The 26,238-nt window shown below is 57.2% G+C and overlaps 1 protein-coding gene across 13 annotated transcripts in view; it reads right to left on the bottom strand.

The window, feature by feature from the left end:
* The window catches only part of RBFOX3 (RNA binding fox-1 homolog 3), a 519,986-nt gene that overhangs the window by 78,712 nt on the left and 415,036 nt on the right, over positions 1 to 26,238 (bottom strand). Inside the window, exon 1 of one of the 13 annotated variants that reach the window (XM_030828184.1) lies at positions 16,061 to 16,975. The exons of the other annotated variants lie outside the window; for them this stretch is intronic. Within the exon in view, the coding sequence (XP_030684044.1) occupies positions 16,061 to 16,165 (105 nt within the window). The 5' untranslated portion in view covers positions 16,166 to 16,975. Of the gene's footprint in view, positions 1 to 16,060; positions 16,976 to 26,238 lie in introns of those variants that run through there. 13 annotated transcript variants of the gene reach the window in all.

Raw genomic sequence — 26,238 nt, 5'->3', positions numbered from 1 at the left:
GCTCTGGGGGGCCCTCCTTCTCTCCCTCTGGGGTCTCTATCAGGCTCTGGGGGGCCCTCCTTCTCTCCCTCTGGGGTCTCTATCAGGCTCTGGGGGCCCCTTCTTCCCCTCCCTCTGGGTCTCAGGCTCTGGGGGCCCCTCCTTCTCTCCCTCTGGGGTCTCTATCAGGCTCTGGGGGCCTACAGAGCACCCTCCAAGGAGGCGCTGATGTCAGGGCTGTAGGTCCATGGGACCTTGGCTCTAGTGGGGCCGCATGATCCCCCAGCAGCCTCCCATGGGTCATGGAGTTCTTTTCTGGCCATCACAGGCTTGGCGGGGTTGAGGACTCCAATTTACAGATGAGGGCACTCAAGCCCGTCTTCTGGTCTGTCTCCCTCACCCTGGGCTCACTCACAGCCCCAGCCGCAGTCTGTCTGCCCCCGCAGAGGGAGGGTGCTTGGTGGGTCCCCTGCAGTCCTGCCACCCGTCTAGATTTCTCGCTCTAAATTCTCCCCGTCAGCTGCCCTGGGGCCTCTTCAACCCTGGCCCTACCTGGGGTCCAGGGCGCCCTGGAGCCAGAGCACGGGGCCTGGAGGTGCCCCAGGGACCCTGGAAGCTGCCTCTCTGGGGTGCTGGGTTCTCTCAGAGTTCATCCAGGACCCATCCAGGGGCAGCACAGAGCCTCCAAAGGCTCTATGGATTTCCGAGGAGGGGGCAGGACAAAGATGGGCAAAGCCCTTCCCTTCACCTCCAACCACAGAGTGGGGGGCAGTGGGGGTCACTGGCTGGACCCCAGCCCCAGGGCTGAGTGAGGGGTGGGTAATTGGGGAGGATGGTTGGCACTTTATTTACAGGGTCCTGAAACAGTGGGGCCGGCTCAGAGGCTAAGGAGCCCAGAGGGCTCTGATGCCCCGACCCTCGCTCTGGAGGTCCATCCCTGAGGGCCCTGACCACGCTGCTGCCTGACCCCTGACCGGCAGGGCCCTGAAGAGGCAGGCACGGCTTGCCGTGGGTGGGGCCCCCACCGGGCAGGGAACCTGCAACCAGTGCCTCCAAAGCATACGTCCAACCCTAAATTAAAATAAGCCCCACCACCAACTCATGAATAGCACAATTGCATGGCACCTGCCTGAGTATGGGTTTATATTGTGAATTGACCAAATGGAAATAGTCAAGATAAACTACACATTCTGTGACCTCATCTTAGCAATTTCTCTTCCTGATGTCATAGATCACAGCCTAAGAGAACAGAAGAGGCCCGTGCCCATGGGGGCTGGCCCCACAGCCGCCCTATGTCCTGTGGCCTCCTGACCCTGCCAGCCAGGAGGTGTCCTCACCCCCACTGGCCCATGAGGAAACTGAGGCTCTGAGGGGAGAGGGGTCACTGAGCAGGCGTGGGCGGCCTGGCCTGCTTGTCCACATCCGCTGATGAATACACTGAGGTGGGAAGGCCCTTGGACAGGCCAGCCGCACAGGGCTGCGGCCTCTCTGCGGGTGGCCCAGCAGACACAGAGCCGTGGTCTCCTCTGTCAGCCAGTGTGTTTGGGAACATGGCCCATTTGCTGGTTCATCCTCCCAGCTCACCCTGTCCTCCCGCTGGGCTTACACGCCTCCCGCTGGGCTTACACGCCGGGTGCACCCTCGCCTGGCCCTGGCTCATGAAGGCACTGCAGATGCATGCAGGTAGGGCAGAGAGCCCACTCGGTACTCATGGTACCAGATCCGTAGCAATGCAGCTGTGGCCCCAGACACATGGCCGTGATACATGTCTGCCACCCTTGGGAACAACCAGCACTCCAAACACGCATGCAGGCCCTTGCCACGCTGCCACTGAGTGGAGGACCTTCCAAACGGCCCCCTGGCCCTGCTCAGCTCCCAGGAAAGAGCCCAGCTGCACAGGGCGGATCCGTGGGGACTGTGTGAATCCCGGTGTCATTTCCTACTTGGGATTTGTAAGAGGGATAAAGGCAGCACTCACAGCCCCGATTCAGACATGCAGGGGGGTGCCCACCTCTGCTTGGGCCCAGGGCGGTTGGCAACCTGGGTTTCACTGGAGGGGCTGGGTTTTTCTTTTTCACACACCTTAGGCACCCTGAACTCAGATGCTGGGGTAGCAGTGAGGATTCCATACAGGGGAAGGGCAGGGACCAACCCCTGGGCTGTGCGGTGGGCAGTCCCTTTCCTCCTCCCCTGCTCCTTCACCCACTGCGGGCAGGACAGGCCCTCAAACTCCTTCCACAAGACCCCTCTAAGAGCCAGCTAAGATCACACACCCCACCTAGGACCCAGGACCCCGCCTGTCTCCGCCAGGGCTGCAAGCCCTCAGTGCAGAGTCCACATCCTCCCACCATGGGACCCTGCACACTGCAGCCCTCGAGAAACAGGAGGCGGCACCGAGGGCCCCATCTGGTGTGGTCCCGTGGCATGAGGCAGCCCCAAAAGGCAAATCCACAGAGGCCGGCAGGAAGGCCGCACATGGGTGGGCGCAGAGGCTGGGTGGGGAGAACGGGAGGTGGCTGCCACTGGGCATGGTGTTCCTGTTAAGATGGTGAAAATATTGAGGAACTAGAAGTGGTGATGGCTGCACAACGCTGAGAATATACTGAGAACCATGGAACTGTACGCTTCACAAGGGTAAATGTTATGATATGTAAAGCCCACAGATACAAATCATTAAAAGGAAAGTAAACGAAGAGAGGAAAGAAGGAAGAAGAGAAGGAAAGAAGGAAAAGAAGGAAGGAAAAAGGAAGAGAAAGAGAGAGTTAAAAAAGGAGGAAAAGTGGGAGGAAATGAGGGAAGGGCAGGAAGGAGAGAAGGAAGGAGAAGAGTGAAGGGAGGGAGGAAGAAAGGAAAGAAGAAAGAAAAGAGGGAGGAAGGAAAGATGGAAGGCAGGAAAGGAGGAGAAAGGAAGGAAGGGAGGAGGAAGGAAGGAAGGGAGGAGGAAGGAAGGAAGGGAAGAGGAAGGAAGGAAGGGAGGAGGAAGGAGGGAAGGAGGAGGAAGGAGGGAAGGAAGGAAGGGGGAAGGCAGGAGGAAGGAGGAAAGGAGGGAAGGAGGGAAGGAAGGGGAAGGGTCCGGAAGGGGCTGCCTTGGCTGCAGCAGGGCTCAGGCCAGATGTTCATGGAGAACAACAGGTTAACGGTGTCAAGCTTCCAGGAGGGCCAAGTGTTCATGGCTGGCTGGGGTACCGGCTCCAGTCCAGCCAAATGGGCCAGAGGGGAGAGAGAAGAAGGAGTTGGACCTGAGAGTCTCCTGCTGGGGGCCTGCAGCCCAGCCTGGAGTCTGAGGGAGGGCTCCAGGGCCAGGGGAGGGAAGGTCTTTTCTCCACCAGGGAGCCAGGGCCTGGGGCTCTTGAGGGCTGGGGGGCAAGGCCTGGTCAGTGCAGGCTCGAGTATCCCATCCACCACGCATCTGCACCGTCCTGAAGCCAGAAACCAGCTGTTCTACACGGACCCCTCTGTGGTCTGTCCGTTAGGCCTCCCAGGTATACCTCTCCTGCTAAAGCTTCCCCATTCACCCTCTCTGTCCCCCTACTGCTGCCCCTGCCCACACACCTGTTCCGGCCATCGCTGGTCTGTAGCTTTCTGGCTCCTCCTTTTCCATCCCAGATGAACTTTCCTTACTTGTAAATCTGATCCTGTCACTCCCTGCTCAAAGACCTTCTGTGTCTCCCTACTGCCTACTGGAAAAAGCCAACATTTCTCAGCCTAGAGCCCGAAACACTCCCTCCCTCACCCCTGGGTACCAGGTGCTCCAGGAACCCCCGTGAACCCACTCAACCCTGTGTCTTTCCATGTAAACTGCTGCCTCCGTGTGGATGGTCCTGTTCACAGATCTACTGCCACAGGTCCAGACCCCAAACACAGAGGGCAGAGCCCCGCTCCTGAGACACCTGCCTAGGTCTCCGATGGAGATAAGCCTTATTCCTTCTAGATGTGAGCTGTCTACTTCAGCAGCCACTGGCCCCACGTAGCTGTTGAGTAATTGAGGTGGGGTGTGAGTGAAAATTACACAGTGAATTCTGAAGATTCGGCATGAAAAGAGAATGCCAAATATCTCAATCATGTGTATATTGATTAAATGTTGCAATGAAAACAGTTTGGACTGGGTTACACAAAACACGTCATTAGCACAAATTTCATCTGCTTCCTTTTACTTTTGTAGATGCAGCTATTAGAAAATTTAACATCGCCCGTGCCTCCATCACGATGACATCTGCGGACAGGTCTGCTGTAGGCCAGATTGGCCAACGTTTTCTACGAGGGGCCAGAGAGCAAATATTTAGAGCTTTGCCAGCCATATGGTCTCTGCTGCAACTGCTCATTTCTGCTGTCGCCCGGCAAAAGCTACCACAGACAACACGTGAACAAATGAGCATGGCTGTGTTCCAATAAAATTTTAAAAAAATAAAAACAGACAGTGGGACAGATTTGTTTCACAGACCCCTGCGCTAGATCTCTGGTTTCCAGACTTTTGAATCACACTAATTACTAACATTTAATTACTTTTTATATATATATAAATAAAAAAAAAGAGAGAGAGAAGGTCTTGCCACATTGCCCAGGCTGGTCTCAAACTCTTGGGCTCTAGTGATCCTCCCAACTCAACCTCCCAAAGTGCTGGGATTACAGGTGTGAGCCACCGCACCCAGCTGTAATATTTAATTCAAAAAGCGTGGAGGAGGGGGAAGATCCATTAGAATTACCAACCTTTGGCTTGGTGCGGTGGCTCACGCCTGTAATCCCAGCACTTCAGGTGGCTGAGGCAGGCGGATCACCTGAGGTCAGGAGTTCGAGACCAGCCTGGCCAACATGGTGAAATCCCGTCACTACGAAAAATATAAAAATTAGCCGGGGGTGGTGGTACACACCTGTAATCCCAGCTACTCGGGAGGCTGAGACACGAGAATTGCCTGAACCCGGGAGGTGGAGTTTGCAGTGAGCCGACATTACACTACTGCACTCCAGCCTGGGTGACAGAGTGAGAGTCTGTCTCAAAAAAAAAAAAAAAAAAAAAAAAAGAAAGAAAAAAAAAGAGATTCGCCAACCTTTTATTTTCCCAAATAAGGACATTTAAAAAATGAACAGCAGATATCACTATCACAAAAATGGGCATTTCAACACAAAAAGTAAACATCTTTATGAAAACCATGACTACATCATTCTGATTTTGCCCACTTTGCCACAGGTAGGTGGAAACTTTGTCACAGACACAGCGTGTTGTTGCCTGGTGCAGGAGCTGGGAGGGGACTGGTCTGAGTCTGGTCTGAGGCCTGTGGCTATGGGATTTTCTCCCAGGCCACCCTGTCCACGTCCCCCTGGTGCTCCCCACGTTCTAGACCAGCGTGACTCCCTGGGCCTCCACCTCATGGCGATTCCAAGGGAGGAGGCTTGGGGAGCCGGAGGGTCTGCGCTTCTAGCTGGCTTTCCTTACTGCAGGACCAGAGGGAGTATCAAAGCCCTAGAGTTGCTATGTCCAACAGAAAAGAATGCTCTAGATCTGCCAGTACGTTAACCATGAGACCCATATGACTATGGATCCTGGAAATGTGGCTTGTCTGAACAGAGATGTTTTGTTTGTGTAAAATCTATACCCAATTTCAAAGACAGTACAGACACAAGAACGTTAACGATCTCTAATAGTTTATCTCACCCTGATTATTCTGGGGGATAAGATTTGAGGTATGCTGGGTTAAACAAAATATGATTGAAATTCATCTCATCTGTTTCTTTTCGCCTTTCAAAAATGGCTACTAGACGGGTGAGGTGGCTCATGCCTGTAATTCCAACACTTTGGGAGGCCGAGGTGGGTGGATCACCTGAGGTCAGGAGTTTGACACCAGCCTGGCCAACATGGTGAAACCCCATCTCTACTAAAAATACAATAAATTAGCCAGGTATGGTGGCGCACGCCTGTAATCCCAGCTACTCGGGAGGCTGACACACGAGAATCGCTTGAACCCAGGAGGTGGAAGTTGCAGTGAGCCGAGATTGCACCACTGCAGTCCAGCCTGGGCGACAGAGCGAGACTGTCACATACATACATACATACATACAAACATACAACTAGAAAATGTAAACTTTCCTGTGGCAAGCACTGTATTTGCATTGGACAGCGTTGCTTTGGAGCCTCTCATGGAGCCAGCCAGCCTCTGCTCAATTCCTCTGGTGATAGGGAACTTACACCTCAAGAAACAGCTCATGCTAAAGGCATTAACACTGGAGACGTCCTTGGAGGTCGTCTTCCCGCTGCCATCCCACCCTCTGGTCCTGCTAGCCCTGTGCTGCCTGGTGGGGAGGGCCTACTATCTCTAAGGGGCCCACCTGCAGACTTCTGAAGATGGTCAGCTAAGATCCCAGTTAAATGTCCCTGATGCCTTTAGCTGATCTTCCTGGTCAACCTTCCGAAACACACAGTGGCTTGGCAGTGACAGCACGGCACTGGATGCGCCAGTGGGTCTGGGTAGCTCTGACCCCATCCCGTCTGCTCACCGGGAGATAGGGCAGGGGGCCTGGGAGGAAAACGGTGAGCTGGAGCCACCCCTGGATCTCAGGCTTTGCTGATTTTACCCCAGGCCTTCTCCCACCGTGTCTCGCCGTGCAGCTGGAGATGGCTGCATTTTTTTCATCATCCACCTATCAGGATGGACTCTCCATGGGTCATCCTGGGACCCTCTCCCCGTGCTGAGTACAGAGCTTTGCACACACCGTGTGCTGAAGTGGAGCCCTGCTGGGGGTCGGGGGGTGGAGGTGCCAGCGACATCTTAATTACCCTTGATCCCAGGGTCACTGGATCTTGTTTCCTTTTGCTTCCCCTGAATTTGTTGGTCTAGTTCCTTCTGAAGTCCCATCCGCTTATTAGCTACACCAGGAGACGCAGAGGAAAACGGTGAGCGTCTCAGTCCCAAATGGGGACAACAGGGCCTCTCCCTTGGCCTGGTGGTGGGGACCAGGGAAACCTCCAGGGTGAAAACACCTGGTAGAAGGTCTCCTGGGGCAGGGATGAAGTGCTCACTGTCACTCGGCTGTCCTCCGCCTTGCCCTATGGTCAGTCCCACACACACAGGCACACACACAATGCACACTCACACGCACTCGCATACATGCCACACGCACACAATGCAGTCACTCACACGCACACAGACACATGCACACAATGCAGCCACATGTGCAGACACACGCACACAATGCAGCCACACGTGCACACAAACACATGCACACACACACGTCCACAATGCACTCACACACTCAGACACGCACACATGCACACACAGACACACACAATGCACACTCACATACACCACATGCACACAATGCAGTCACACACGCACACTGACACACGTCCACAATGCACTCTCACCCACTCACAGACACACGCACACATAGTCACACATTGATACACAATGCACACTCACATGCACTCATAGAATGACACATGCGCATCACTCACACGCACTCACACACTCACACACACTGACACACATCCACAATGCAGTCGCTTACGCGCAGCGACACACATACAATGCACACAACCACTCACACACACACAATGCACATTCACATGCACTTGCACGCACACACACACTGACACATGCACACAATGCATTCACACGCACACATACACTGATGCACACACAACATACCTGCCCCACTTAGCACAGGGCCTGGCACAGTGAGGTGCAGGTGATGTTTGTCTAAGTGAGACTGAGGCCTAGGAGCGGGCGACCTGGGCACAGGACAGCTGAGTGTCCCCTTGCAGGTTGACAGCCATGAATCCCAGCAAAATGCACCTTCATCCACAGTGGCCTCAGCCTGGAACGGTTCCTCCTTCCCCTGCTTGCAGGCCTCAGGTCAGGGCCTCCTCTGCCCCTCTCCGAGGCTCCCGTGCTGTCCCCCAGGCATGCCCCAGCCCCTCCTGCCTCTTCCTTCCTCTTCCTCCATACCTGGCAGGTCTATCTGCCTCTTTAGCGACACTCTATCTCCCTTCCCCACCCACATGATAACTCTGCCAGGGCAGCGGTGACTCACGGGGGTCTGACACACAGGTGCACGTACCTGGCGATGGCCAAAGGACACCTGGCTGAACAGTGCTTGGGCAGCGTGAGGTCCCGACCCTGAGCACCTGCCATTCCCCAACTGGCATCCTCGCTCTTTCACATAAGGAAACTGAGGATCCAGGGACAGGGAGCTCACGCTAGGCCACCAGGCCAGTCACCAGAAGGGCCCAGGACAGCAGACTACCCCACCCATCCCATTCCTCTGGAGTCCCTGTCATAACGGCTTCAGATGGACACTGACCTATGGCCACTCCCAAGGCTGGCATGCAGTCACTCTCCCAGGATCTCCCGGTGTGGGCGCTGGCCGAGGGTGGGGTGACTGGGGTCCTTTCCCGCGGGTGTGCTGCCCACTGGAGTGTGATGAAGTAGCCTCCTTCCTGTCTCCAGGCAGTCCAGGGCCTGGCAGACACACCGCCTAGACCACCCCTCTCCTGCCCTGCTGCCCTGGCTCCCCAGTGCTCCCTGGATGAGCTCCCCAGGGTCAGATGCTTGAAGCTGACTCACCACAGCTTAGACGCTGGGCACGCCTGAGCTGCTGGCTCTTGGGGTGGCGCCTCTGAGGGTGATTAAGAGGCTGTTCAGAAGGCCTAGAGTGGTGGTGGGCGGCAGGTCCGAGCTGCGGGGCGCAGTAGCCTCTGCAGCCCCAAAAGGTCTCTGGAGAGGTGTAAAACCCTGCCTCAGAGACCTAGACACAGATGCCCTGGCTGGAAGGGCAAGACGGCTGGTGGACTCCCCTCTCTCTCTGACCTCCTGGGGGCTCGCACACACCCTCACCGCCAGCGCCGGGGAGATGTGCTTGTCGCCCTGGGGACCAATTTCTGCAGTTGTGTCTGTGAACCCCAGGAAGGGCAGGGCAGGGTCCTTTACTCCGGACTCTAAACTCAGGGCCTACTGCGGTGCTTGGCCCAAACGGCAGCTCCATGAGGAATTTGCGGAAGGGGGTCCTCTGGAGATGGTGACACCCCACCTCTTTGCCTTCTCCTCTTCTGTCAATTCCCTGAGCTGTGCAGCAACCCCAGGGCGAGGGCATGGCCCTTGGATACAAAGACCCTGCCTGCCCCACAGAGGTCTGGGCCCAGCAGACAAGACTTGCTCCATTGCCCTTCTGTGGCTGTCGGGCCCATCTCTGTTGAGCTGGTAAGGGACCCACTGCCCACAGTTCGAGCTGGACCTGCTGGCACCAGAGCCCCCAGCACCCCCCAAGCAGGGCCCATGGCATGAGCCCAGCAGCTCAGCAGAGCAGTCCCAGGCTTCCTGCCCAGGCCCAAGCCCCCCAGCCCCAACTGGGTCTCCTTCCAGAGCTGAACTCGCTGCCCCGGAGGGACTGTGAAACCACAGGCCATATTCCAGCTGTGCTGGTGACACAAGAAGTGGGAGTCAGTCCTGCTGGCCTCGAGTAATGCAATTTGCAAGATACGCACAGCCCCTGACAAGCCAAGTCACCACCTGGTGGATGGGTTGGCTGGAGGGGGTTGCCCAGGGGCCTAGTTAGAGCCTGGGGGACGAAGAGGGGCTGGAACCTTCCGGGAGGAAGTAGGGGTGGCTCTCCCTGAAGGAGAGAAGCAGAGAAAAAAAAATTGACCGTGGCAGAGAGGAGAGAAATTACGCAGGGAAGGAAGAAAAAGGCGAAAAGGGAGAAGATTAAAAGCATGGAAAATTCTAGGGGCCACAGCTGATCATAAAGGCGGAAGAAAAAGGGTTAAGGCCGGTTAGGAAGCTCCGAGACAGGTGCTCCAGAGAAGGAAGCCAAGAGAAGAGACAGACGGTGACCTGCAAGCTCCTTCACGGAGGTCCCAGCTGCTGTCCCCGACCGGGTCGGAATCCACTGCCCTCCCCCAGTCCCCACTATGCCCCCTGGGTCCCACACCACCAGGAGCTCTGGACCTCCCTCTGGATGCCTGCCCATGGGACTGTCTGTCCTGGCCTCGGTGCCACATGGGCCTAGCCTGGGCTGAGCTGGGTGCCAGGGGTTGCAAGCACCTCCCCAGAGCTGGCCCAAGGCCACCACTGGCCTCCTCCTCTCACCTCCGCCCTCTCCCCAGCCTTGGAACCTGATATTCTGCTTTAAGCCACCTTTGGTTTGTGTCCCCAGGACCAGAGGACAGGAGACAGAAGGGCACGTGGGCTGGGATATCTTGGCCTCCACCTTCTCCAAGGACGGCAGCCGTTTGTGCTTCCCAAGTTGTGTGGCTCAGCGTCTGCCCCGCAGGTCTAGCGGGCAGCAGATACCCCGCTGTGCCAGGCTGGAGAGGAGAGGCCAGAGGCACATTCATTGCATGGCTGCAGCGTTCTCCCCTGCCCTCTGCTAACCTCCCAGCATGCCGAATGGCTGTCAGCTTACCCCCCTCCGCGAGCCCGACCTGCTCCTCTGGCCCGTACCAGCTGGAGAGCCAGGGGGCACACTGGCACACCCATGCTGCCCTCCAAGCCCGGGGCCCCAGGTGGGACAGGTCGGGATGGGCATTCTTTCCATGTCCATCCCAGAGCCTGGGTGCAGGTGGACCCGGTTCCTAGACCCTCCGTGGGCAGGGGTGGGGGAGATTTTACTAGTGGTTCCTGGGAACTGGTACATGATTCAAACCTTAGTCTGCTCAGCTGTCAAGATGAGGTTCTGCAGCCTCTTTAATGGACCTGAAAAATCCTACCACCCTCAATCAAGCGCAGAGTTAGCTGCTCCCCATTGCCTGGACCATCCCTGGCCCTGGCCCTCTCCAGCCCCTGAGAAACACACATCTGTCCACGGTGGGAGGAGCCCCAGTCTCTGGGCAGGGACGACCCCCAGGGAAGTTGGAGGTCCGAGGCTGCTGGCTGTGCACAGCCCACGTGCCCCGCCGAGTCTCAACACTGAGCAACCCGCCGCTCCTCCGCCAAGCAGCCCCCATCTGTGCCCAGGGCCGGATCTTTCTCCTCGGCCATCACAGCCTGGCTCCTATGGGCTCCTTCCCCGCCGCCACGTACACCAGCCATGCTTATCCTGTGTCCAGCCAGCCAGAGCTCCCTGCTCAGAGAAACCCACTCACCCCACGGAACAAGACACCACGTGGAGGTTTCCGAGACAGGACCCTTCCGCTTTTCTGAACCCAAAGGAATCTCCTAAACATCGCTGGGTGTCAGAGTTCAGGGGAGATCAGGCTAAAGACTTGCAGGAAAAGCCAAGAAAGAGCTTAAGCCTCGAGAAGCCTCCAGATAATGCATGTTTTCTTTTGCACACGGCCAAGAAAAGTGGTTGGAAAAGGACCAGAACTTCCCGAATCTTTGTTGTTCAGGAGAAAGTGACATGGACTCGAGCCCCAATTCTGGAATCTGGCTGCCTGGGCTGGAATCCAGGTTCTGCTTCTCAGCAGCTTCCCGAGGTAGTACGTGACCTAACCTCCCTGTGCCTCGGTTTCTCCAACTGAAAACGTGCATGTCCACACCCTCAGCAGATTCCAGAACTAACGTCAGCTGCCAAGGAATGAAACTGGGGAAGAACCCACAAATGTAACCGAGCTACTTCAGTAACCAAATGACATCAGGGTAAAGAGGTTTCACCTGTACAGATGCGTGGCTCAAAGCAAGGACCAAGTGCCATCCTTTCCCCCTAATCCTTCCCAGGGAGTGAGGGCGCAGGGCCGCTGCGTGGGTTCATTCAGAATAAACATCACCTGACCTCAACTACTTGTCTGGTTAAATTCTCCAGTGAACAGGACGATTTTTCAGATGTGGCTGCAGCCAGCAGACCAGACCTGGGCAGCAATGGATGCTGCCGCGGGTGCACGAGCTGCTGTTCAGTGCCCTCCTCCCTCCACTGGCCAGTGGTGGGATACTGTCTAGCCACCCATGCTGACCCGTGAACCAGCGTGTCTCAGATGGGGTTCCTGGAATCCCACCAAGTCAACAGGGGAGGCATCAACAGCCCAGGGAACAGAGACTAAATGCAAGGTGCAAGGGGCGGTGCTACGTCTGCCACAGTAATTAATCCTGATTAAAAATGCCTGTGATTAGCAGCCTTGCTACCTTAGAGGGAAGAGAGAATGATTATTAATAAGAACAGTGCCTCCTAATGAATCTCAAAACAGACCCTAGAATCCCCCGGCCCCTTGGCGGAGCCTTTGGGTTCCACAACAAGAGGGAACGTGCTCTGCTATCAACAACTCCAAGAAGCAATTGCTGGGCACCGTGAAGCTGCGTGGAAACGCCGCATCCTCCACAGAAGCTTCCGGTGCCTGGTGATGTTTACCTCGGCAAGGGAGACTATCTGTGATTTCACCTTGATTGAGCACACACGGAGCGCAAAAGCAACAGAATTCACGACGTGCCCCCCAGGAAGGCCCCAGGTCCTCTCAGGGCCGGTCCCTCTCCCCCCGGCCAGCCCCCGCCCCTCCCCTTACAATACTTTAAGGCACTCACAGCCCTCTCTCCCAGAACCATTTACTGGCTTGCAATCGGATGGAATAAGATTCTCTTTTATAGGACACTGCAGTTTAATAATAAAGTAATTACCGTGACAAAATCCCATTTTTCGAGCTTGGGGGTTTTTTCCTCCTATCCTCTCAAACTTGCTCTACAGATCCCAGGCCGGGGCCTCCCAGGGAGTCCTGCTGATGGTCTAGATTTTCAGATGAGCTCCTTCTTGCCCTGAAAGGTGACCAGTATCAGCCCCAACCCTCCTCACTGGCCACAATGCATCAGCGACAAAAGCTTCAGGGTTCCTAGGAGGGGTCAGGTGTGGGGGGACCACGGCACCGGGCTGCCCTTCAGGGAGCTAGGCCGGCCCCTAAGTGGGGCTCCTGGAGGTGGGCTGAGTGGGCAGGAAAGCTTCAAAGGGCATGAAGTGAGTGCGGCCCAGGGTCACCCCTCATGAGCTCTTAACAAACGCCAGAGCCCAACGCACAGCTGGAGTTCTCCTGGTGTCGGATGACCCGAAATCATCCCGGGATGGTCAAAACTCAGAAATATCACCTCCGCTGCTGGGAGAGGGGCTGAGAAGACAGAGGGACCAACAACAAGTGCCTCTAATTAATCACAGAACTGTTGTGTCTCAGGAGGGACACACCCCATCCCCAGCCTACCTAGGGTCCAACCCAAGGCAGCAGGAAAAGGCTAATGCTTCAGTAGAACGGAATTCCGCTGGGTGAGGTTTTAGTTGGTAATTTCCAGTTTGAAAGACTATAGGCTTACAAAGCGTGCCTGTTTAAATGCTGCATCTTAATGCGCCTCAAACTACATCTCCTGTCTTGCTTGATTTCACGTCTTTTGCTCCCGCTCTTGTTATCAAATGTGCTGTTGAGATTGAATATACAGCCTACATATGGTGCCAACACTCACTCACGCAGAGGACCTGCAGCCCCCACCTGGGAGGCTGGAGCACCGCCAGCTCTCATTTCTAGAGGCCTGGCCGGGTACAGCCCCAGGCCCCTCCTCCTGCGGCCTCTACCTCCAGGGGCTGCTGCAGGCTCTGGCTCATTCCAAAGGTGGTTCGGGATAAGCGGGGTCCCAAACTAAATGTCATTATTTGTTTCGTAACAGTTCTGGACCACCCCAGCTGTGTCTGCTCCCCTAAAAACATACACCTACAAATAGCCAGGAAATGGCTGCATTCTAGACCTTTCCGAAGTCCACTGAGACACATGGCCAACCACCCCAGCACAACAGCCGCAGGCGAGGGAAGGAAAGTGAATGTTCAAAGCCTGGTGCAATGCCAGGCTCTGGCTTTCCCAGGGACAATTCAGGATGGCTATGGCTCCTTGGACATCTTTTTGCCTTCCCATTGCCCCTACAGAAAGCTCCAAATGCCACAAGTCAGGCATGCACTCACCTAGCCCTGGAGAAATTGGGGTGTCTTCCCCGGGGGTCATGTTGGTGGACTCACCCCAACTATGAGCGCTGGTCTAATTCCATCAAGACAGCACCAAATGTGTGGCTGCCAGTTTTCGGAGGCTTCCCTCTACTTCATCTTAACTCAGCCCTCACATTCAGCCTGTGAGAACTATGTCATCCAAGGAAGACACTGAGGTTCAGAGTGGTGAAGTCACTAAGACAACAGAATCAATAAACCATGGATTGGTCTCCAGGCCAGGACCCTTACTCTAAATCCTACACTCTACCTGCAGAACCCAGAGCTGCACTTCCTGCTGCCTGGGACATTCCTGCCGTGCCTGGGTGGCTGTAGGGCAGATCTGACTCCAATAACCTCACCTGGCCATCCCAGAGATTCCCAAGTCAGTCCTATGCTCACGGAAAACCGGGAGAGGCTGGGAACCTGACCTCGGAGGCCTATCCTGACTCCCTGTGATTCAGGGTCAACTGGGAATGTAGGGCAATGGCCATGGCCTAGGATTGGATGACTTCCTGCCTGTCAGTTTGGGGGCTCCCCAGTGGCTCCTGGGCTGTGTCCAGGAGTCCCCAGATGTCACAGGTGGTCCTGGGAAGGTGGCACCAAAGATCAAGGGCCCTGGGCTGCAGGCCACTGCCGGCCACCCTCTGCCACTGCTGGCCACCCTCTGCTCCTGACCATCACACAGTCCCCCTGTCCCTCTGCAGCTGCTATGTTTGGCAGTCCCTGATGCATGGGCCCTTGTAACGGGCTGACCCAAGTGCCCAGGGGCTACCTGCCCTGGGCCAGCTCAGAAGGCCCCATCTTTGCCTTCTCTATCCATTGCTCCTCCTTAAACCACCTTCTATAGCTCCTTGGAGGGCCAAGGGGCACAAACGGGTAAGAACCCATCACCCAAAGGCCCAGATCCCTGGTGTCTCTCATTGTCTCCAAGAAACACACACACACACACACACACACACACACACACACACACACACACACTCTTCTCCATTCCTCCTTCAACGTGGGCATGGAGGCGGGGGTGGGGAGACATCTTCACGGAGACTCTTGGCCTGGCCTGGCCAGGTTCCTTGGGGTGGGCACCCTGTACCCTCTCTCTCCAGTCTCGAAGCCCCCAACACAGGGTGCAGAACGGGTCCTATGGGAACCCCTCTCACTGGGCCCTGCAGGCCCCAGGATGCAGCCTGAAGCGCTCACAATCCCACCAGGCTCCTCCAGCAGCCGCCCCCACCCCTGCAGGCCCAAGCAGAGGGCGAGGGTGGGAACCGAAAACAAGGCAGACGCCACAGAGCCGGGAGGGAGGGGCAGGCCCAGAGATGTGGGCAGCCAGGGTGGGTGAGGCCAGAGTGTTGAAGCCCGGGCCAGGCTGGCGCCGGGAACTGCGGCCCACAGAGGCCGAGGGGCCTGGGGAAGACGAGGGAGTCCCCCTCTGTCCCCAGTACAGGCCTGGGACCGCACTAATTCCGCATTGGGTAACAGCGCAGGACCCCCGTCCCCTCCCCCCACGCCCCGGCCGGCCGGCGGGCAGGCGGCTGCTGATGCTCGGTGCGCACCTCCCCACGGGGCATCCTGGGGATCTGGGGGCTCAGAGTCGCTGACTTTCCTGCCCCCACCCATCCCCAACTCGCTAGCCGGAGCTTCCTGCGCAGCCCCCAAGATTGCAAAAGTCTGGCCCCAGCCCCCTCCCCGGCCAGAGCTCCTGGGGCCTCCCTTGCCAAGCGGGTGGCCCGCCTCCCCCGCCTCCCCGGAGGCCCGGCGCGCGGTCTGCGCTGCAGCAGAGCTCGGCGCCCCCGCCGCCGCCTCCGCGCGCCCCCCGGCTTTCCCGACGCTGCCGGGGAGGATGCCCCGCTCCCCGCCCCGAGTCCCCAGCGGCCCGGCGCGAAGTTCCCCAAAGTGACCCGGGCGCCGAGAACCCCCGCCCCCTCCCCTCGGACTTCCCCGGAGACTCCGCCCGCCGCCCCCTCCCGCGCCTTCGGAAAAGTTGCGAGCGACGCCCCGAACTCCGGCCCCCCCCGCCCCGCGCCGCGCGCGCCCTGGGCGCCCCCGCGCTCGGCCGCCACGCAGGGGCGCAGTTCCCCCTACCCCAGCCCGGGCGCCATGACGCGGGGAGCGCAGCGGGGGCCACCGGCAGCGGAGGCGGCCAAGTGCGGGGCGTGGGCGGCAGCGCTGGGCGCACGTGCGCCGGGCCGGGGGCCGGGGGGCCGCTTACCTGTTGGAGGTAGAGGAAGGCGGGCGGGCAGGGTACGGAGTGCGGGAGCAGGCTGCCGGAGTTGGACAGCAGGAGGCAGCCCGAGTTCGCCATGGAGCACAGCATGGGGCGGCAGGGGGGCGCCCGGCGGCGGCTCTGCGCTCGCTGCGTCCCTCGGAGTGTGCGCGCGCCCTGCCTCCCGGGCGCCCTCCCGGTCTCTCTCCTCCTCCTCCGGGCCTCCCCTCCCCCTCGTGGCGCTCTTTAAGAGGGAGGCATCGAAATGAGAGCGGCGCGCCTCTGCCGGGTGTTCCCCCTGCCCGGGCGGGGAGGCTGGAGAGAGCGCGCGCGAGAATACAGCCAGAGAGACTGTGCGCGAGAGATCGGGCGAGCGGGCGAGAGCAGGAGTCAGTCACTTTGGAGCCTCCGGAGCGCTGTCTGCAAAGAGTGGTGCGTGTGCGTGTGTGAGTGCGCGCGTGTGCGCGCGTGTGTAGCGGTGGGAGGGGGAGTCCCTGGCGTACTCCAACATCAAACGGAGCCCCGCGCGGAGGGAAGAGAATCCGGAGCGACGGCACAACAGCTGATCCCACACTTAACCCCTCGCCCGCCGGCACCGGGGCAGCCCTCCCTCGCGCCCTCCCACGCTCGGGCTCCTGCGCGCCCTTCCTCCTCCCAGCTGCCAGCAGTTGCTCCCGGCCTAGGGGTCTGGAATCTCCGTTTGCCCCCGCTCCGTCCTCCGGCCGCTGCGGAGAGGAGGAGCCGCTCCGCCAGCTCTGCGGCCGACCGACCGGAAGGCGCCTTGTCCTGTTTGGCGTTCAGAGAAGCGCCTCTCCTAAGGGAGGCCGGCTCAGTGGCAGGGATGTCGGTGATGTAATGAGGGCATCTACGCAGAGGCTTCCGCGCCGGGGAAGGCTTCTTTGGCTGCCCAGGGCTTGGAAATCCAACCAGAGCCTCCAGGAGCGTCTCCTGCCCTCCTGCTGGCCCCCAGACCCCATCATACATCCCAGCCTCCTGCCACAGGCACCTGGTCTTGTGGATACTTAGATGGGGGTGGGGGACACGGGCACCGGCCACAATGCATCCTCCCCTCCCTGTACCCGGACACACTGGACTTGACGTGTTTCGCTCCCATGGGACAGGCGTGCATAGGTCCCCACTTCCTTGCCCCATTCAGCATGTGGCAGAGGTCTCGGCAGTGCCCGTTGTTCCACCACTGTGACTGTGCACACACCTGCAGCTTCGGCGGCCACACACACACCCACTGGCCTGCCCCGAGTCCACACTCTCCAGAGGCCCCCTGGATCAAGCTCAGTTTACCAGGATAAGCCACAGGTGAGCTTGGCTGCAAGAGGGATGGGCTGCCAGTGGCCACTGTCAGAGGCAGAGCCAGTGGGGTCACGCCTAACCTCACGCCTTCTAGGAAAGGGGCAGATCCCAGGCACCCAGTACCCATTCTGAACGCACCTGTCCTACCTTAGGGCACCTGTGACTCCCCTCCTCTCACTGCAGACAGTGAGCCCTGAGCTGGAGGGAGGCAGGCCTGGGGCCACCTGGCAGTGGGGAGACGGCTGGCCCGGCAGTCATGTCAGACCCTCACTTGCTGTGTGATCTCAGGAAGGTCGATTGTCCCCTTGGGGCCTTGGTTTCCACATCTAGCCCGAGAGATGGGTCAGATGTTGTCTGAGATCCCTGTTGCACCCACTGCAGGACATGTGGCCTGAGGGCCATTGAGGAAGAGGGAGCAAGGAGGGGAGGGAGAGAAGGGTGGCCTCTCCACGCCCAGTTTAGGAGGCGCCATTTGAACAAGGCAGGTAGGTGCAGGCACCCGGGACCATTCTCTCAGGTGCCCCATGTTCATCTTCTTCATAGAGGAACTGGGATGTGGAGTCCGGGAGGGAGGCAGACAGGAGAAGAGACAAGGCTCAGGGGAGAGACGAGGCAGGCGAGCTGGCCATCTAACCATGTGGTCTGACCTTCTGAAATCCTGCTCTGTGGTCCCTCTGGGGTGGTGCTGGTACAGGACAAGGATAGGGGGCTTGTCTAGCTCCACAGGGTCTTGGCTATGGACTTGATGAGGCCCTCCCTGCTGTCAGTAACTTGGTTTCCCAGCCTAGGACAGTGGTGGGGGTCCCAGCGCAAGGGCCGGGCATGCCTGGGCCAGGAGGATGAGGTGGGTTGTACCATTTGCCACCTGAGCCTTGCAGAAGGGCTCCTCATGAGCGTGGTGCCTTGGAGTGGCCCTGGCTGCCCCCCTCCTGAGTCAGGTTGTTCTGGCTTGTTCCAGAAGCCATCCCTCTTTTGTCTTTTCTGGGCACCTGTCCGTCACCACTGCCCCGCTGCACCTTCCCTGAAGGATGCTTAGGAATTCGGGAAAGCCACATAGCATTCAGCCTAAACCCAGGCTCCACATCCACCCTGTCTGGGAATCATTTGCTCATTAATTTGCCATTATGCCCATTATGACCAAGTATCGCCTGTGGAATCCAAGCCTCATCCCCTCCAGAAAGGGATTTGGGAGTGCTTCCTAAGCCATGCCTGACACAGAGCCACTTTTTGAGTCAACGCTACCGTTTTTCCTTATTGAGAACCCACTATATGCAGACAGTGTGCTCGGTGCTGGGGCTGCAGAAATCAAGTTCTCTGCCCTGGAGTGAGCACACCGTCTAGTGGGGGAAACCAAGCTGGTAAACGAAGACTGCAGCCTAATGTACTGAGAGCTTTGACAGCCCAGGACAGGGAGAGCTCAGTTCTGGGGTGTGGCCAGGGAAGGTTTCCTGGACCCCTGAGCTCAGTCATTGGCCCAGAGAAAGCCAGGGTGGTCCCCACTGTCTGCATCTGCATCACTTCTGGCAGCCCTGCACCTGGTCACCTGTGTGCCTCTCTGCCCAGCCACCTGCCTTCCAGCCTCACCTCCAGATTGCACTGGGCCCAGGAGCATGTCTGGACACCTGCCTCCATCAGGCGGCTCATCACACCCAGCTCCAGAGAGAGAGGACTGAGAATAGCAGAATGGAATGAAAATAATACCTCCAGAAAAAGGATCTGAGCAACCTGTGTGTTTGGCTTATTTCTTGGGACAGGGGCTGTGTGCCTGCTGCCTCTTATGCAGTGCTTCAGCACGAGCCAGTTACCGAATAGCACGCACCTCAGTGCTCTGCTGTGATTGTTTCAGAGTGTCACGCAGGCCTGACTCTGCGGACCCCACCAGCAGGAACCATGCCCTCATCACCTCCTACCTCCAGTACCTGGCACCAGGGTGGTACAAAGTTTTTCAGATTCCCCAGGCCCCGTGCAGCCCTCCCGAGTCCCTGATGCCTTGTGGACTGGGGTGGGTGGCCCTGAGCAGGGGGTGGGGGAAGCCTGTGCTCCTGGTGGCTCTGCTGCCCCCGCTCCTGGGGTGGAGGGAGGCTGCGTGCTGGGAAGAGCTGTCACTCCAGTGCTAATATTCACTACTTAAAAAAAGAGGCAAGAAAAAATATCCCATTCGCCCTGAATCTGAGAAGGGCCTTGTTAGGCAGGCAGGAACTGAGCTGTAATTATTTCTGCGCTCCTGGGCACCACTATAAATATCAGGCAAGGGAGGCACCTCAAAAGGTTCCGATGGTTCCAAGGCTTTGGAGATCTCCTGGCTCCTTCCTGCCCCCATCCTATGTCACCTTCCCTGGTAGGGGCCCTGGAGGGTGCAGGCACTGCCTCTCCTCCAGTTGGGCAGGGCGTGTCTTCCCCAGCTTCCCTGAGCGTGCCTGCCTGGGAAATCCTGGCCCACGTAACCTTGCCAGATGCCCTAAATCTCTTCGGTGTGTACCTCTGTGAAATGGACACACAGGATTTTCCCTGGGAGAGCATTTGCTAAAAGGCATGCGGGGGAATACTAGCCTCCAAGGTGGCCTGTGTTTTTAACAAAAGGTGGGCCAAATGAGTCCTGTGGTCAGATGACTTGGGGGAGTGTTTCTTCTGACCCCTACCCATGTCCTTTGGAAATTCCCAAGGTGGCACATGGCAAATCGCAGCAGAAAGGAAGCAACTCCACACTCCCTTTAGGGGAGGAAGGGGGGTGAATGCCTCATCCTCCTGCCCCTCTTTCCCCGCCAGGCGCCCAGGCCGACCATCCTCGGGCTTCCCCCGAGCTGTGAGGACAGAGTGCAGCTTGGCAGCGGCGTTCCCAGGACAAGGAGTGAGCTCACAGTCTCTGGTTGCAGCTGTGCTCGGCCGCGCCAAGCCGCGCCTTAATCGACAAATACATTGTGCCTTCTGCAGAGCCAGACCTTCCTGCCCCAGCCCCGGGGCATTTGGCCTGGGCTTGGGCATGGGCACTGGGGGACGAAAGAGGCAGAGTGGCAGAACTGGATCTCCACAGTGGAGTGGGGTGCACATGGTTCAGGGGTGGGAGGATGTGTGCGTGCCTGTGGGTGTGTGATGGGGTGTGGGGAGAGCCAGGAAGCCACTCTGACCAGCTAGAGTCCTGTATCACCATGGAATACTTTCCAGGGGGATTAATGTCCCAATTCGGCAGCCAGGGCAACAGGGTTGGAGTCAGGGAGAAGCCCCCACTCAGGCTTTCATAGGATGCCCCCAGCAGACACCGTGGGGCGAGGTCAGGCTGGGGATGGGAAACTCGTCAGCCTTTTTTTAAAAAAAATGTAGAAATTATCAGATTCCCAGAGGAGGCGGCTTCCTTACATCAGGAGTCGGGGCCTGCTTCCACTTTGTTCTGGCCTGTTTAATTTCCCCAGAAGGGCAGAAAAGCCGATAGAGGGTCCCTGCAAGCAGGGGTGAAGCAAGCCCAGGGATGAGCTGTCAATGCAGCCCTGGCAGGCGAGGTGTCGCTGGAGGTGGCCAGCAGAGGGCCCACTCACACCACCTTCACCGGCCAGCCTGCGAGAAAGGGCTGCTGGGGTGCTCCCCACTCCCAACCCCCTCTGCCTCCCTCTGCCAGGGGTCCTCAGCAGTGCAGAGGGAAAGCTAAGCCCAGCCCAGGCTGCCGGGGCCAGCACCCACCTTCCGGCTCAGTGGGGGTCCCCCACCCACTGTCACTGTCCCCCTGGCCCCAGCAGAGACTGCAGCAAAAGTAAAAATCGGCGTGCAAAGGAAGTTTATTTATCTGTTTAATTAAGAGGCGTTTGCCAGCCACATTCGGGTCCATCCGTCTCACTTACAACTATGTCCCAGGAAAATTAAACATAATAAATACAGGGAGACTGAAAGCGAAGGGCACACTTGAGATATATGGGCAGAGCCAGGAGTTGCACAGGGTTGCAGTTATAAGCACATCTTTCTCTTGCAAGTTCCTCTCCCCTCGGGGGCCCAGGAGCCGGAGGAATGCGCTCAGAGAAGGGGCTGTGGGTGCCGCTCACTCTGCTCCTTCCACTCAGCACTGTTGCCAAGCTTTATTTATTTTAAATGAGCCCCCAGGACTTCTCCCTTCTCCTCTTCTGTGGAAGGGGGGCGAGCTCTACGCCGAGCAAAAGGAACATCTGAAAGCAGCCAGCACTGTGATGTTCCACCCCAGGGCTCGGTGGGTAAGAGGCCTTGGAAGCTGCGGCCCTGGAAAGCTCGTTGCAAGCTTCTGCTGCATCTGGGCCATGAGCTCCTGGCAAGGAGACAGCCTGGGCTGAGCAGAGCCTGGGAGAAACAGATCTTTGGTCTTCAGTGCCAGCTGTGGCCAAGCCACCGTTTGGCAAACTGGGCCCAGAATCCCACAGAAGCCGAAGTAAGAGGGGGGCACTTTGATTTCTGTCTCTCATCTGAAGGCTCAAGAGCCTGGCCATTTGCTTAAACTTCCCAGGAACAGAAGCACACAAAGGGGGAGAATGGCAATTTATTATTATTGATTGCTAACTGTAACAATACCTTGTATCTGCTCAGTGCTTTCCTAACCTTTTCAAAGAGCCTTCATGTATCTCACCCGATCATCACAAGTTAGGTAGGGAAGGTGTAATGATGCCCATTCGATATATGATGACCCTTTTAGGATCACAGAGGTGGTCCAAGGTCACACAACTAGTTAGAGGCAGCGTCTGGGCCAGAAGGCAAGACTTGGAACTTGGATTTACGGGAGCCGTTTCCTTCCCTTCGACTACTGTGCTGGGCTTATGCCCTTCTGTGAACATGCTCATCGTTAGCCCTTGGCTCTCTCTCCTAACAGGATCAACCCCAAACCAAATCTGTTAATGTAATAGTCATTTGCAATAGCTTGGGCATTTACTAATCACACCGCTGCTCCGTCTGGGCAGCAATTATCTCGAATTTCCTCTTTCTCATTAGGCAGGAGGTCGCGAGGACTCAGTGGGTTGCTGAGCCTTGCGATGACGCCGAGGAGAAGAGCTGCTGCTGGACCAAGGAAGCCCTTCCTCAGCATTCCTAGCTGATCTTCCATGCAGTGCCCAATTTCCTGGGCCCTCACCCCGCGCTCAGCTGACCCACCAGCCCCGAGCCCTCCTGTCCTGCCCAAGCCTGTGCATATGTGCTTGGTACCCTTGTGCCCAGACCATAGATGGCTACAGAAAAGAGAGTACTGAATGGCTTGGGAAGTTGTATATTTGCTTGGAGATGATGACTCCAGCTCAGACTGGGTATCCAGTGAAGTACCCTTGGATGGTTGGGCCCCCACTGCAGACATGACTGATGACAGCCTTTGCTCCTGCCAGGGCAGGGATCACACCAGCCAAGGAAAACCCATATCACTTGCTGCTCCACACAGCCCACCCAGGAGGCACTCACCACTAAAATCACTCGTGGTACCCCCACTTGCTCTCCTTCAGCATCAGGGTCAACTCCAGCCTCTTGCTTTGAGGTTACCTTTTTCCCCCAATCAAAAACCAGAGTGAAGGCCGGGCACAGTGGCTCTGGCCTGTAATCCCAGCACTTTGGGAGGCCAAGGCGGGTGGATAACCTGAGGTCAGGAGTTCGAGATCAGCCTAGGCAACATGGTGAAACCCCGTCTCTACTAAAAATACAAAATTAGCCAGGCGTGGTGACACATGCCTCTAATCCCAGCTACTCGGGAGGCTGAGGCAGGAGAATCACTTGAATCTGGGAGGCGGAGGATGCGGTGAGCCGAGATCATGCCATTGCACTCCAGCCTGGGCAACAAGAGTAAATCTCTGTCTCACCAAAAAACAAAACAAAACAAAACAAAAACAACAACAAAAAAAACAGAGTGAAGAAGAAGAAAGGAGCCCTCAGGGACAAGGGTGATGGGGCTGGAAGGGGAAGTGGCATCACGTCGCCCAGTCCCCGGCCTTCTAGCTGGCAGACACCGAAGCCTTCAGAGACACATGCTCTTTTTTTTTCCCTTGAAGCTCTCCACTGGGGGAGACCCTGCTGTCTCTCCGGGGAGCCCAGTTAGGTTTTTATCACCCTGACTGCCAAGAAATTCTGCCTCATGTCATACACAAACCTTTTCCGTCTTAATTTTATTCAAAGGGTGAAGGCTTTGAAAGAGTGACAAGGGGGAGCTTAGACCAGAAGCTGAAGCCACTGCCACTCCCTGTAACTCCCAGGAGGGACTGGGGCCATTGACCAAAACTTGTAGAGCAAAGCCATGCGTAGAGGGAGGAGGCTGAGTGAGCACAGCTCTTGCATACTGAGTGAGGAACAGGAGCCCTGCACTCTCAGGGCGTCCAAAAGGGAAGATTGTACACACAATGTGGGTACAATTTGGGTAGCTCCCATTGCTATGGCCAGCGTGAATTTACACCACGTTCAGTTAGAATTGAACTGAGGAAACAGAGCATTCAGGGTTCCTGAGTAGAGACCCGTGGGAAGAGGTCAAGGTTCGTTCTTCCATCAATAGCGGGTGGGTCTGAGCTGACCCCTGGGTGGAAGCAGCAAGGGTCCACCTCCAGCAGTGAAGTGGCTGGGTGCTCCCATTTGCCATCAATTTTTAGAAAATCTTACTTAACAGAGAAACCAATATCCCTTCCTCCAGCACTGGGCAAGGAGAGGCCACATGGAGAGCAAGTGCAGCACTGTAGAGAGGGAATGGTGGCCTGGGGGTACCCCGCACCCCAGGACTGGGAAGTTAGGACCTCCAAACTCTGAACGGACCCGAAAGACTGGATAAAGCATCTATCTGCCTGTAGCCCCAGCCCCAGCACTCGGTGACTTTGAAGCTAGGACCTTCAAACTCTGACCAAACCTGAAAGACTCTGGAAAAAGCAGCTGCCTGTAGCCCCAGCCCCAGCCCCAGCACTCAGCGAGTTAAAAAGCAACGGCAAGGCCTTGGGAAACAGAATGTGAGGGGCGGGCACTCTGCTCGTCCCCTGCCCCTGCATGCCCCCTAAAGCCAAAGCATCAGCTCATTAATAGCTCATTAGGAGCCCGAGGCACACAAAGGCCTGGAGAGGCATTACTGTCCTGGCAAAGTGCGTGGCCCTGGGGAGGCCGATGCGCTGCTAGGCAGCCAGTGCCAAGCTGCAGACGGGCTGGGCCATGCAATGATGAGGCGGCCGGTGGTGGGAGGTGGGGGTGCAAGGTCCTTCTAACGAAGCCTCATGGGAGCTGAGCTTGTCCCAAGACTCAAGGGAGTGGGGACAAGCATATCTGCCAGGAAGCAAAGGAACAGATGCAGACAGTAACCTACAGACTCACCTCCCCACACCTCCACAATGACAGAAGCCAGATAATAGTTCCTTTCTCAGGCTTTGAGAGCAAGGAGAAGGCAGGGTTAGGCAGGACCCTGGGCAGCCTCTTCCCTCCCGGCAGCCTAAGATACACCAGGGAAGTTGTGTGAGTTGCTGCCCAGTGAGCAGAGATGGGGCAGTGGATGCTGATGTGTTCGAGTCCCTAAAAGTTGCCCAAGAGCAGGGGAAGTGCCTGTCTGGTGGGGGTGTGGGAGCTTGTCTTGAGTTAGGTGTGAAGCTATTCTGAGGCTGCCACCCCTGCCAACCCCCTACCGTCTCCTCCCTCTTGACCCTGGGAGGAAAATCCCTCCCCTTTCCTGATCCACTCTAGCACTGGGGTCCAGCGATGTTTTGGCACCAACACAACTCTCCAGTTCCAAGGCATGAGGTTTCTGAGAATTCACTGGCAAGGAGGTTTGGGGAAGTTGGCAGCCAGCTGAGGGCCCTGTGCTGCTCTTAGCAGCTCCCGGCCTTTCCTCCCACTGAGAGTTGCTGCATCAGGATGGGGGGGAGCCGTCTGTTCCTGCTCTTACTTCCCTAGGATGCTGTGACTTTTGATTCCTGCTTGATTAATATACAGCCAACAGAGACTGTATTTAAGGCAGCTTTAATTCTCTCAGGTCACCAAACTTGGGAGCAGCAAAGCTGCAAGGAGCCAGCCCCGCAATAGATCAAACACCAGGACCTTCAAATCGCTCTGTGGCCCAATTTCTCATTGCTGCTGCTGCCTGATAACCCTCCCAGCTTGGAGCCAATAGCTGCTTTTTCTAGGGGTGGACACGGGGGCTGGATGTGGATGTCCATGGCTGAAACCCTCTTGGCAGCACGGAACGAGAGCTGGAAGGACTGGGCACGAGAGTGAGACCGTCAGCACCAGGGACAGCTCCAGCCAGAGCCTGGAGCGGCTGTGGCTGCCTACACCTCTGCCTCCCTGGGCCCAAACAAGCATGGGTGTCAGTGAACATTCTGTTTTGCAGGGAGTGGCCAGCGGCTAGCCCTGCTGATGGCCACCTTTTACCAAAACATCCTCGTCTGCTGAGTTAGCCTGCTGCTCCCTTTGGGGCCCTGCACACTCTCACTGGCTCTGTCTCCCTTTAGGAGATCCAGCTTTTTCCATCCCTGACCCCCAGAGAGAAGCAGGCTGCTGTGAGGACTATCTGTCTGGCCTCTCTGCCAGCCCCTGGTGCCCAGGGCTTCTGTGGGCCCAACAATTTCCTTCCTGGCTGAACCTCATCCGCTTCCAACTTGCCTCATTAGCATCTCCTGAATGGCAGGCTAATTCCTCTGCTGAGCACCTGGGTGTTCACTTGCTCGGTGCAGGCAGGGGCAGGCATGCCGGCATGGCTGCCACTTCCTCCAAAGCGCCTTTTATAGACCTGGTCCATGTAGCAATTTGGGAGGCACCGTGGAGCAGCACAATGTGGGGAGATTACACTTGGAAGCTGGGCTTGTAAATTACCTCCCAGTGGGGGCAGGGAATGTGCCTATTAACAGAGAACCTAGTGCACGCAGCCATTCTCATTTAAGAGCAAGATCTTCCCGGATCAGACTCTGATCAATCCTTGCCGCCACCAACAC

The sequence above is a fragment of the Nomascus leucogenys genome, chromosome 14 (genome assembly GCF_006542625.1).
Source record: "Nomascus leucogenys isolate Asia chromosome 14, Asia_NLE_v1, whole genome shotgun sequence".
Lineage (NCBI taxonomy): Eukaryota > Metazoa > Chordata > Mammalia > Primates > Hylobatidae > Nomascus > Nomascus leucogenys.
This window is presented reverse-complemented; position numbering and strand designations above follow the sequence as displayed.